This window comes from Bubalus bubalis, chromosome 15 (assembly GCF_019923935.1).
Source record: "Bubalus bubalis isolate 160015118507 breed Murrah chromosome 15, NDDB_SH_1, whole genome shotgun sequence".
Lineage (NCBI taxonomy): Eukaryota > Metazoa > Chordata > Mammalia > Artiodactyla > Bovidae > Bubalus > Bubalus bubalis.
In genome coordinates, this window is record NC_059171.1 from 74,102,574 (window position 1) to 74,115,314 (window position 12,741).

General features: G+C 52.0%; 1 protein-coding gene across 3 annotated transcripts in view; it reads right to left on the bottom strand.

Annotated features, from left to right (window-relative positions):
* ST3GAL1 (ST3 beta-galactoside alpha-2,3-sialyltransferase 1) overlaps positions 1-12,741 on the bottom strand; it is a 96,198-nt gene that overhangs the window by 13,572 nt on the left and 69,885 nt on the right. For all 3 annotated transcript variants that reach the window (XM_025265568.3, XM_044928862.2, XM_044928861.2), the window contains one exon: positions 2,214-3,125. In XM_025265568.3, coding sequence (XP_025121353.1) covers positions 2,214-2,516 — 303 coding nt within the window. In that variant the 5' untranslated portion in view covers positions 2,517-3,125. The remainder of the gene's footprint in view (positions 1-2,213; positions 3,126-12,741) is intronic.

Genomic DNA, 12,741 nt, shown 5'->3' on the forward strand with positions numbered 1-12,741 from the left:
GAGAGGCCGCAGTGGGCAAGAAGGCAGAAAACAACAGTGCCTGGGGGCAGACGGCGCAGCCCCAGGTCTGGCTTTGTACTGACGGCTGGGTGACCTCAGTCAAGTCCTTCACCTCGACCTGGAGACAGAGGAGAAGAGGCAGCAGACCAGAGAGGGTGAGCGGGTCTAGGCCCAGCCCCTCTGACTTATGCATCCAGCACCTTCCATGGCCCCCTGCCAGCCCCCCAGCCTGCAGGGCATTTCCTGCCAGGCCCATCGCATTTGAAAGGCAGGGCTCTGTGTTCAGCATCCTAGATCTGGATCTGTCCTGGATGCCTGGGGGCCTTTAGGCGGTGCTATGGTGCCTCCCGGGAGCTCTCAGGATGGTTTTGATTTCAGTATTCTGTGTCTCTGCCTGGAGGGACAGAAGTGCTTGTCAGATGTGGTGTCCCGACTCTTTATTCAAAACATGTGGTCTGTGTGTTGACAAGGAACCCAGAAGCTCGAAAGGCCTGCTCCTTTCTGTTGATTTCTATTGGTGAGGCCCCTTCTCGCCTCCCCTCCTCCCCTGCAAAGCCCCTACCAAGTGGCAACCAGAGGCTAAACTCCAGCAAAGAAGGACTGCAGACAAGCACTGGGGTAGGGATTTAAAAAACTGATAAAATGTTAACAGCCATGCGGGAAAATATTCAGCCTTCGTGCATACTGAAAAAAATGTGAATTCATTACCCCTTGCCCATTAAAGCATCACAAATAAATAAAAATCTTAAAACCTAATGTTTGCAGTGTTGTAGAGAAATGTAGTGAGGAGACTATTATGACTTCAATGTGAAACTCAGCAAGATGAAGTTCCTCAGAATCATTCTTGATATAATATAGGAAATTAAAAGCAAAACCCAGGGTACCTGGGTGCCTACCATCCATCACTCAGTCTTGTGATTGTCCATTTTCCCTTCTCTCCCACCACCCCTAAAAAGGGAAAGCTCTTTTTCCATCTAAATATCTTGGCATCTACTAGATGCTCAATAAATCTTGAATGACTGGGTATTTTTCCCTCTCCTTCAATCCATTTTGCATTTGACAACCAGAGTTACTTTTCAAACAACTAGATCAGATCATGGACCTCTCCTGATTAAAACTCTTGAAGTTTTCTGCTGCACTTAGACACAAATGCCACATTCTTCGCTTTGGGTCTTGCCTGCCCCCAGACCTCCTCTAGAGGCAGCAACCGCTGCTCACAGCCACACAGAGCTCCTCTACTCACCTCCGCCCGCCCCCAAGACACCAAGCTGATGCGGCCCCAGGGCTGTTGCACCTGCTGTCCCTGTGACCTACCGCACTTTCCCATGATCCTTCCATGGCCTGCGTCCTCTCTGCCTTTAGTCTCCACTCAAGTCCTGGCTCCTCAGAGACCTTCCCATTGACCCCATTTAGAGAGGCTTCTGCCCCAAGCTCCCCCCTATCACAAACCCCTTTGGGAGGAAGTTCCTCCTCCGAGCACTTCTATCTGAGCCTCTCTTGTTTGTTATCCATCTCTCTCTGTCAGAATATAACTCCATGAGAGAAGGACTCTCTTTTTTGCTCCTCAGTAATAGTTGAATAGTGGCCTCTAAAAAGATATGTCCAAGTCTTGACCCCTGGAACCTGTGAATGGGACTTTATTTGGAAAAACAATCTTTACAGATGTAGTTAAGGAATTCGAGATGAGGTCCTCTTGAATACAGAGTGGGCCCTAAACTCAGTGACAGGTGTCCTCACAGAAGAAGGAAGATAGGCGCTTAAGACACAGAGAAGGGTCTGTGTGAAGACGGAGGCAGAGACTGGAGGGATGTGTGTACAAGCCAAAGAATTCGCAGCGACCAGCGACCCTCAGAAGCAGGGAGAGAGGCGTGAGATGAAGTGTCTCAGAGCCTCTAGAAGAACCAACCCTGCTGATCTCAACCTTGATCTCAGACTCTGCCTCCAGAAACAAGAGGGAACGCACGTCTGTAGCTTCAAGCCACCTTCTACGTTACCTGTTACGGCAGACACCGGAAACGCCTACAGAACCCTTGGCTTTGATTTATATAGAGTGGATTCTAAATACACAGATGCTGAATGAATGAATGACTAATATTCTGAATCTCACCAAGCGCCTGGCAGGGCCCCAAGTGCACGCCGGGGACTGAGCATTTGGCCGTCAGGAGCCCCTCACCCCGCCTCCCACGAGACCCACCCACAGCCCCAGTTCTCACCAGCCACCAGTTGTACGTGTCTTCCTCCAGGAGCGCGTTCTTGGCCGTCAGCAGCGGCTGCATGGACCGGTTGAATCGCTCGTCGAACCAGGAGGAGACCCTGCGCTGCCCGATGCAGTGAGTACAAGTACAGGGCCTGTTGGAATACTTCATGAGCTTCTTGAAGTTCTCCGAGAGCTCATGGACCATCTGCTTGGGGAACCAGGTGGTGGCCAGCATGGTGTGAGAGTAGTTCAGGAAGAAAGAGGTGAGGAAGATGAACAGGAGGAGGAGCGTGAGCACTTTGAGAGTTCTTTTCCTCATGGTCGCCTTTTCTGCTTTACTGAGGGGGCGGGGCAGGGATGGGCTGGAGGAAACCAGGCCTAGTTGGGGAAGAACTCCAAAGAAAGAGCCCAGAGATAGAGGCTCAGTCGCAGGGCAGGACAAGACAGGGACAGCCACGGAGTTTTAGAGCTTCCTGACGGCCACGTCTGCAGGCTGACAGCCACCAGGCTGTGCTGGAAATCACCCGCAATACTCAAAGGCTAAGTGGACCACTCGTGGTGGGTTGGCTCTGCTGGCATGCAGTTTGTCTTTTCAGGAAATAAAGTGGCCTGTTTCATCAGCAATCTTCAAACAGCCGATAAAGTCTCTTGATGAAGCTTTAATCAAAACTTAATAACCGTGATTTCCTTTCCCATCCAAGGGGGTGGTGGGGTAATTAATCCTTGTGACAGCCCAGGGTCCCTCGAAGGTGAAGACGTCACAGGAAGGGCCACAGTGCGGGACAGAGGGAAGCTGTTTCTGCCACTGCCCTCTGGACAAGATGGTGCGTGACAATTCTTAATTAGAACTGGGTCTTGCCCACGCTGTAACCAGAGATGTGGTGGGGAAGCAGCTGGCTTGATGAAGGCACTGGGGGCTGCCTGTCATCTACACAGAGAAAGAGGAAGAAAACAGGATGAATGTCTCTTCCCTTCTTTAAAAAAAAAACTTTTCTCTCTCTCCACTTCCTCCATTTCTGCTCTGTTGCGACACCACCGATATGGCAGGTGGACAGTTTTTTAACCTTTTGAACTTCAGTGCATGCATGTGTACAGTGGGATGTTAATGCCTATTGTGCAAGGTTGCCAAGAGACACGGAAGGTGTCCCCCCGCATCTTTCCTGCAACCAGAACCTAGTACATTGAAGCGCTCGACCAAAGTTTGTGAAATGAGTTGATAATGCACGTACGGTGCTGGGCACACAGAGCTTGCTGACCACAAGCTACTTTCTCTCTCCTTCACTCTCTCTTGGATTCTGAAGTTCAACAACAACCAAAATGCTACTCTTAAGAGGGTAGCCCAGACTTCTACCTAGCCCAGGTTCAAGTACTGGTTTACGAGCTGAATGGTTTGGGGCAATGTATTCAACCTTCCTGACCCTCAGTTTTCCCTTCTATAAAATGGGACAATAATACCTCCATTTATGGGATGGCCATGAAGATAAGACAAAATGCGCTCTGCTGAGTTTCTGGTATTTATTAAGCAATTGCTAAACTTTCTGTCCCCAGTGGCTCAGCTAGTAAACAACTTGCCTGTCAATGTGGAAGACACAGATTCAGCTTCGATCCCTGGGTTGGGAAGATCCCCTGGAGAAGGAAATGGCAACCCACTCCAGTATTCTTGCCTGGAAAATTCCATGGAAAAGAGGAGCCTGGCAGGCTACAGTCCATGGGGTCACAAAGAGTCAAACATGACTATGCACACACACACACACACACACACACTTTCCTTTGCCGTTTTCTGTGTATGAACGGATATTCTTGGATGAGCCACTAAGAGCCAGAGAGGATGGTGCATTCATGCATACCTATTTCCTCAACTAACAAAGCATATGGTCGCCCAGATAGGGGTCTCCCAAGTTGTTCAAAGAAACTGAGATTCAAAGAGATTAAATGGCTGTGCCCAAGGTCATGGGGAGAGGAAGAAGTGAGATCTGAGTCTGGATCCCAGACCTTCTGAGTCCATGCACCTGGAGGGGCCGGGGTACCAAGAACAGGGCAGGAGTGTGCCCTGGATGGACACCCTGTCCGTTAATTGGGCACCAGATGACCATAGTTGGAGGGGTACAGAGAAAGCTGGGAGCCATTTATTCAGAGAAAGCGCACCTGGACGCCTGAGAGGCTTGTAACACAAGGCCCCACAGCTCCCTGGCCTTTGGGCTCCTGCACAGCGAGGCTGTGGCCACACCTCTGCTCTTGAACCTGACTCCCCTTGGTCCTTGCTGAGTATGTGCCTGTCTGTATCCGTCTGATCAGTTACCTTCGCCGTCCCAACGCGTAGGCTGTCAAGCAGCTGGATTTCCGACCACCCTCCCCACCGGCCCCCGCTGCCCAGGGAAGTGATAGTGAAAGGAAGATTGATTACTTTCTGGTAGAAAGAGGGGCAGTTCAAAAACCAGATTAAATCCACAGTGCCGTCCTGGAGATAGCCAGGGGACAAGACATGTTGCTTCTACTGCTTCCTCGAGGCCTCAGCCCGGGGGGTAAGGTCTCCTCATTTGCCTACTCCTCCACTTTGTACTTGTCGTGACAGTGTGACTTGTATGGAGAACCTAATGGTGTGCAGAGCTGTCCCTTCCAGCCACCCCCTGCTCCTCCATCCAGCAACCAGCTCTGTCATCTGAGTCAGATTAACCTGCTTATCCTCAAGGGCGGGCTCTGATTTAACTTGGCAGGCAGAGGGTTCCCACCCCTCCTACTGCAGTAATTGGTCCCGGGATGGGCACGCAGCCTAATTCATCTGGAGCGAAACTCCTGACTTTTGCAGAGGAAGGGGGAAAGAGACGTTCTTTGGCTTTGGCCAGTTTGCTGTTTGAATGTGAGGTCTGGAGTTGTACCAGACACTTAGCTCCCTCACTGATTGGTGTTAAGTCCCTATTTGATCATGGCTGCCGCCCTCCCTGGGCCTTGACTTTTCAGTGACATCAGAGAATAAATCCCCTTTATTGTGTAAAGCAGACTGCTTGTAACTTGACTGACTGACCCACAGGTCACAGTTGTTCTGGCCTCTGGGCACCCAGCCTGGCTGTCCCCACCATCCAGAAAACCCACCCCACCCTGCTTGGCTCCTTTGACTCCGGGAGGGAGGTCTGCCCGTGCCTGGCCTGAGCGGGGGCCTCTCCTGGCTTCCGCTGCATCCCGGCTCCTCTCTGCCTGTGCTGTGTGCTTGTCTGTCTCCTCCCTGAGCTGGGCGCTCCATGAGGATGGACACTCAGTCCCACTCATTGTCGTGGCCCTGACATCGGGAACCCACAGGGCATAAAGGGACGCAGACGTAGATGAAGGGAAAGATGAAAGAGTCAGAGGAGAGAGCTGGGCCAGAAAGCACAGGCTGAGTCTGCGATTCTCACCAGGCTGCTCAACCCCATTTGCTGTGTGACTGTGAACAAGTGCCAGACCCTCTCTGAATCACCCTTTCAACTGGAAAATGGAGCTGATGACACAGATTCTGCCCACTTCTTGAGGCTATCAACTAAGGTACGATCTATCCATTCAACTGATTTACTCGATGCATATTTGCCAGGGCCCTGTGCTGTGCCAGGCTTTGGGCTGGGTGGCAGGGATCCATCATGAAAGATTCTAAAGTGGGAACTTCCCAGGCACCTGCAAGGCCCCAGCACTTTGGGAAAGAGGATGCTGGTGTCCTTGGATCCAAGAGGGGCATGCATGTGGGTGGGGCGGAGGGTGTGCGGGATTCAGAAACCAGGATCAAGACTGAGTGTCTCTGAGCAACATGGAGACTCACTGGAGGGTCTGACTCACAAGGTCTCATTACATTTGTCTTTGTAATGAGCAGATCCCATGATGCTCTTACGGACTCTGTATCCTGATGCCAAGGGTATCAGTTTACTGAAACAGATAATTACTGAACCATGTTGATCAAATACAACTGTGAATGAGAAGCTAGGTCCCTTACAATGTCCCAGCTCCACGAGAGGTATTAACATTCTACCCTGATGCTGGAGGGAGGGGGCGGTGAGCATTGGGACAGAGTGCAAGGCCGGATGGCAGAGGCAGGGGGGACCGTGACACCCTCCTCCCATTCATTCATCTGGTAGGTACATCCTGGTAGCTGCATCTCTGAGGCCAGGGTGCTGGTTTTAAACTCACCTACCAGCAGACCCTTCCAGGCTGGTACCAATTAGTACCCTCAAAAGCCCTGGAACAAAACTGCCTTGGAAAAGTAGGAAGAGCCCACCCCCCGCCCTGCTCCCCCCCACCTTCTCCCCTGCCCCAGGGAAGAAACAAAGAATGCATGACTTTCTGTTCTCTATTAAGTGAGGCAGCCTGCAACACACAGGGAACGCCAGCCTGGGCCTCTGAGATGGGACCGAGGCCAAGACGCCACGGGCCAAAGATCTCCCTGAGCCAAGTGCACAGCGAGGAAGGCTGGCTACGCCTCCCCTGACAAGGAGGACCAGGAGAAGGAAGAGGAGGAGGACCCAGCTCCCAGTGCTGTCTGCAGAGAGGCAGTCATGTCTCAGCCACGGACAGGAGTTCTGGGGGATGCACAGAGGAGGTGCACAGGAAAGATGGATAATTTGGAATGGTGGCTCAGAGGGTAAAGCGTCTGCCTGCTGTGCGGGAGGCCCAGATTCGATCCCCGGGTTGGGAAGATCCCCTGGAGAAGGAAATGAAACCCTCTCCAGTATTCTTGGCTAGAGAATCCCAAGGGCAGAGGAGCCTGGTGGGCTACAGTCTCTAGGGTCGCGAAGAGTTGGACATGACTGATGGACTTCACTGGGGGATGCACAGAGGCGGTGCATGTCATGGTCCTAGAGGGTCACCCCTCAAAGTTGACCCAAGTCAGTGCCCCTTCAAGAACTCAGAAAGGATTCCCTGAAGGAGGGTCCCTAATGAAGCTACTCCCCTCCACCCCCAACAATAGGGAGATAGTGGTGATTACCAGCCACTAAGAGAAGAACTGCTTCCAATACTTGGCAAACCAAATGAATGGACAGATTGGGTTTGTGAATGTTTGGTTAATGCCTGCTAAACTTCCCGCTTGGAAAGATCCCCTGGAGGAGGGCATGGCAACCCACTCTAGTATTCTTGCCTGGAGAATCCCATGAATCAAGGAGCCTGGCGGGCTACAGTCCCTGGCATCACAAAGAGTCAGACACGACTGAGTGACTAAGTACAAACCTCACGGTAGCTCTCACAAGACTGGGATGTCATACTAGCTCTCTGCATAGCCTCCTGCCCCATGCTGGCTGGTGAAGTGACCGAGGGAACGCTAGGTTGTTGGTAATATTCACACTTCTGATAAGGAGCTGCCATGACTGTCCTCCATGGGATCCTCAAGTCAACTGGGTGAAATAAGCCAAAGGAGCCACAGGGTCCCAAAGTCAGACACGACTTAGACACAACATCAGACATGTTTCCCTGAAATGAGAAACCGAGGTTCAGAGAAGGCACGTGACTTGTCCAAGGTCACACAGGGAGATGCCAGCAAAGCCAGCACTTTGCTCCAGGCTCCTACCTCCTCCTGGGCTGTCCTTCATAAACACAGCTAACTGTTCTACTTCATCAGGACCTGCCCTCATTTCTTTTCTTGTCATTTCTGTGGGTTTCAAATCTGTCATCTTTCTGACTTCCTGAGATGGCCTCTCTTCTGCTGTGTCCACTCCGTTTAAATTATATACTACATTTATTTCAGTTACTGTATTTTTTCAGTTTTAGAATTGCCACCTGAGTAATATTTTAAATAAGTTCCAGTTTTCGGGTGAAAATCTGTACCTTGTCACCTGTCTGCCTGCAATGATCCATCACAGTTATTTTAAAACCATGTCTTACCCTCGTGACATCTGGAGATGAGGGTTTATTTCTGTTGTCTGTTTTCTCTCCTTATCTCTCTTTGGTCATTTGGCTCTTTCTCCCAGCATGCCTGGTTAACAGTGGACAGAGCACGGGCGGGAAGTGTAGCAGCTGAGGACAAGGTGGTCCTTGGACAGGAAGGAATCTGTTTGGCCCTGGAGGCAGGTAGAGCACAGGCACACTCCCCCTGTCCCAGCTGGTGACCGACAACCAGGCTGCACAGTCTTCATGATGACTAGTTATTCCTGGCTTGCCCTTACTTATAAGGAAGAGCCTTTCTTTTTTTAAATATTTAATTTATTTATTTATGGCTATGCTAGGTCTATGCTTTGCTTCAATAGGCTCTTCTCTAGCTGTGGGGTCCCCTGGTGGCTCAGACGGTAGAGTCTGCCTGCAGTTTAGGAGACCCGGGTTCGATCCCTGGGTCAGGAAGATCCCCTGGAAAAGGAAATGGCAACCCACTCCAGTACTCTTGCCTGGAAAATCCCATGGATGGAGGAGCCTGGTGGGCTACAGTCCATGGGGTCGCAAAGAGTCAGACATGACTGAGTGACTTCACTTTCTCTTTCTTTCTCTAGTTGTGGCGAGCAGGGGCTACTCTCTAGCTGTGCTGCATGGCCTTCTCACTGCAGTGGCCACTCCTGCTGTGGGCTTCAGTGTTGCAGCTCCCAGGCTCCAGAGCACAGGCTCAGTAGTTGTGGCACATGGGCTTCTCCCACGGAGAAGGAAAGGGCAACCCACATCATTATTCTTGCCTGGGAAATCCCTAAGGACAGAGGAGCCTACTGGGCTACAGTCCACAGGGTCCCAAAGTCAGACACAACTTAGCGACTGACTACATGCATGGATATTTGAATTGCTTCCACCTTTAGTGGACTTCCACCTTTATTGGACATCCACCTTTATTGGACTTCCACCTTTAGTGGACTATTGAGCCACTTTATTGGTGGCTCAGTGGTAAAGAATCCGCCTGCCAATGCAGGAGACCCAGGTTTGACTTGTGGGTCGGGAAGATCCCCTGGTGTAGGAAATGGAAACCTACTCCAGGATTCTTGCCTCAAGAATTTCATGGACAGAGGAGTCTGGTGGGCTAAGTCTAGGGGATTATGAAGAGTCAGACATGAATGAGTGACTGAGCACATGGGCTTAGTTGCTCCACAGGCTGTGGGATCTTCCAGGACCAGGGATCCAGCCAGAGTCTCCTGCACTGAGCCGCAAGGAAGCCCAGGGCATAGTCCTTCTTAAAGGGAAGCTGGGAGGGCTATGAGTTTGGTAGGCATGCCTCCTCCATGCACTCTCTCACTTCCAATTTCTGTCTCCCCTATACTGTGAGACTATCAAAAGCTCAGGCTAGCTTTTCAATCTCTCAGCTGCTGTGTTCAGCTTGTTTCCTTAGGCTCTGGTCCCATGCAACTTAAATTCTGCCAAATGCCTTGAAAAGAATAAAAAAGGTGCAGAATAATGGCCCTCTTCCCGAGGTTTCTGTTGCTTTGCTTCTTGGCCCCTTCATTTTAGCTGACCTGGGAGTCCTGTCCTCCATTTTTATTTCGTTTCATTATTACTATTTTTCACTCCTCGCCTCTGGAGACTGCTCAACACTGAGCTGCTTCTCTCTGCTTGTCTTCTGGAGCCGCTGGTCACTGGACACTTGGAATCCATCTGTTCTGGTTCTGTGCCAGTGGATCACGGCCAGTGGTTGTTGGAATAAAAAAAAATGGCCCAGACGTACCTGGGTTCAAATCCCAGCTCTTCCTATTCCCAGTTCTGTTCTCAGGGGTAAGGCACTGCAGCTCTCTGACACTCGGTTTCTGAGTCCACAAAGTGGGACTGTGTGTGTGCCCACTGATTTCAGTCGTGTCTGACTCGTTGTGACCCCATGGGCTGTAGTCCGCCAGGCTCCTCTGTCCATGAAATTCTCTAGGCAAGAATACTGGAGTGGGTTGCCATTTCCTCCTCCAGGGCAATTTCCTGACACAGGGATTGAACCCTCATCTCCTGCATTGCAGGCAGATTCTTTACCCTTGAGCTACCGGGGAAGCCCACATAGTGAGACTTGTAATGCCGGAAGGCAGGGCTGCTGTGGGATAAAGGGATTTGCACAAAAGCGAGCAGCTTGGTTTGGGGGCACAGAGCAGGCACCTTATAAATGTCAGTTCTCTTTCCTCCCTGAGTTTCAGGTTCCTCGTTTGTAAAAAGTCCAACAGATTCCATGGCTTGCCTTACTGGCAAGGTTATTTAAAAGACTGAATGAAATCAGGCATGAAAGAACAAACCGGGGAATGAGGAAAATGATGATTTCGACTCGCTTCATTAGCTGCTTCCATGCATTGAGGGATGGGACAACCAGCCCTTCACTTCTTCTTGCTCTACTGGCCAGGACCACTGAGGATCTGCAGGGAGGAGGGTCCCAGAGTAATGCATGGGCTAGAGTGTAATGGGTATCTGTGGTCATTCACGGGGCCCTTCTCTCTTCAAAGGGTTAACTGTTGGAGCATCAACCTGTGTGCAATGCGAGGGCTCTTAGGGCATCCTGATTCTTCTTGCTTGCACGGCCCCTGCCGGCTAGCATCTACTGGACTGGGGATTCTGTCTCTGCTCTCTCCTCTGCATCGTGGGGGCTGGAAGGTTAGAAATGACACTTCCCAACTTCCCCTGACCGGGGGGCTCTGCAATAACGGAAGGATAATCAGCATGGAGGTGGGCTTGCCCTCCTTCCTGTGGGGGCGGAGGCTGCTCTGTGGACCAACCTTCTGCCTCCCTCCACCTTCCAGTTTGCAGGGCATCTCCACACTCTGAGCTGGCATCTTTTTTTTTTTTTTTAAGAGTTACTTTTTTGTCTTATTTTTGGCCATGCTGGGTCTTCGTTGCTGTGCTCAGGCATTCTCTAGTTGTGGCGAGCAGGGGTTACTTTTTGTCGTGGTGCACACGTTTCCCCTTGTGTGGCTTCTCTTGTTGCAGAGCAGGGGCTCTAGGGAGCGGGCTCAGGAGCTCTGCTGCATGGGCTTAGCTGCTCCTCAGTATGTGGGATCCTCCTGGAGCAGGGATCGAACCCGTATCCCCTTCACTGGCAGGTGGATCCTTAACCACAGGAGCACCAGGGAAACCCTGTGCTGGCTTCTTGTGGCTTCCTGGCCTCTGGGCTCCAGCCTTCAGCATCAGGACCGATATACCTGAGGGCACGGCCCCCATCACCTTTCCAATGACTGTCTAAGCCCTAGATCCTCTGAACCAAATCCTTCTGAAACTTTTGCCTCAGTGAAGCCTCATCATCACCTGGGGATAAGGCGGTGCCCACCTCACGGGCTTCCCTTGTGGCTCAGCTGCTAAAGAGTCCGCCTGCAATGTGGGAGATCTGGGTTCAATCCCTGGGTTAAGAAGATCCCCTGGAAAAGGGAAAGGCTACCCACTCCAGTATTCTGGCCTGGAGAATCCCATGGACAGAGGAGCCTGGTGGGTTATAGGGTCCATGTGACCACGGGGTCACAAAGAGTCGGACGCGACTGAGCAACTTTCATTTCGCTTCACACTTCACACATGCCTCATGAGGCTGGGCTGAGAAAGGCTCCAATCAGTGCAGGCAGAGCTCAGGGGTCTGCTCCCAGCACACAGGAAGCACTCCCTGAATGTTGGGCTTGACTCCTGACATCCTCCAGCGGCTTCTGGTTTCCTGCAAGGAGCGCCATCTAACAGCCCCACTCGGCCCTCTCCTTTCTTCCCACTTCACTGAACAGACGCGGAGACTGAGCTCAGGAAGGGGAAGCGGTGCATCCAACAACACATGGCAAAGTCCAGAACCGATAGGGGAGCCAGGCGCCTGACTCCAAGACTGCCTGGATCCTTAGAAGGAACCTGCTCTGTTCACACAGCTGCCCTGGCATGGCTGTTTCCCCACTTGCCGGGGGCAGGAGGGTGGAGGGCGTCACGGGCTGGGATGGACAAGGAAAGGAGCCAGCAGGGTCTGAGGGGGCCACATCAGGCACTGATTAATCTGTCATCAGGGGACATCACCTGCTTATGGAGGCTCCCCCTTTGCAGACCCTGTTTACCCATAGTACTGGACTGTTACAGCTCTGGGACTGAGTACCAGCTCCATCTTTCAGAGGCAGGAACAGAGGTCCACAGCTGTCAAGGGACAGAATCCCAAGGAGCTGGGATACTGGGAGAGTGGGAGTGCAGCAGGTAGGGGCCCGCCCTGAGCCCCCCGTGACGTCCGAGCTGAGGGAGACCGACAGTGACCACGCCACAGCAGTGACATGAGGATCTGCGTGGAGCCAGTTCGGGGCCTGGCAGGGTGCAGATGTGACCTCTCCTCTCCCAGCTTTTGCTTCCTCCCTGGTCAGCATCTCCAGGCCAGCTCCACCCTCTGAGTCACACATAAAGTTGGCAGCCAGGCTCATGTGGCCCAGCCTGGACCTGACTAGCTCTGTGCATCTGTCTCTATCCCCCGGCTCAAGAAGGACCAGCCTTGGCTGCAGCCAGACCCAGATCACTCCAGAAAACATCATCAAAGAGCAGCCCAGCTTGGGTGAGTGAGGCCTGAGAGATGGCCTCAGGGAGAGGCAAACAGGCTGTGATAAGTAACACAGAAATCCTGCCTGACTTGCCAGCCCGCCAGCTGGCCGTACAGAGTTCACACTTACGGCTGCAACGTCAACCACATCTGCATCGTCAACTCCTGCCTGAGTCTC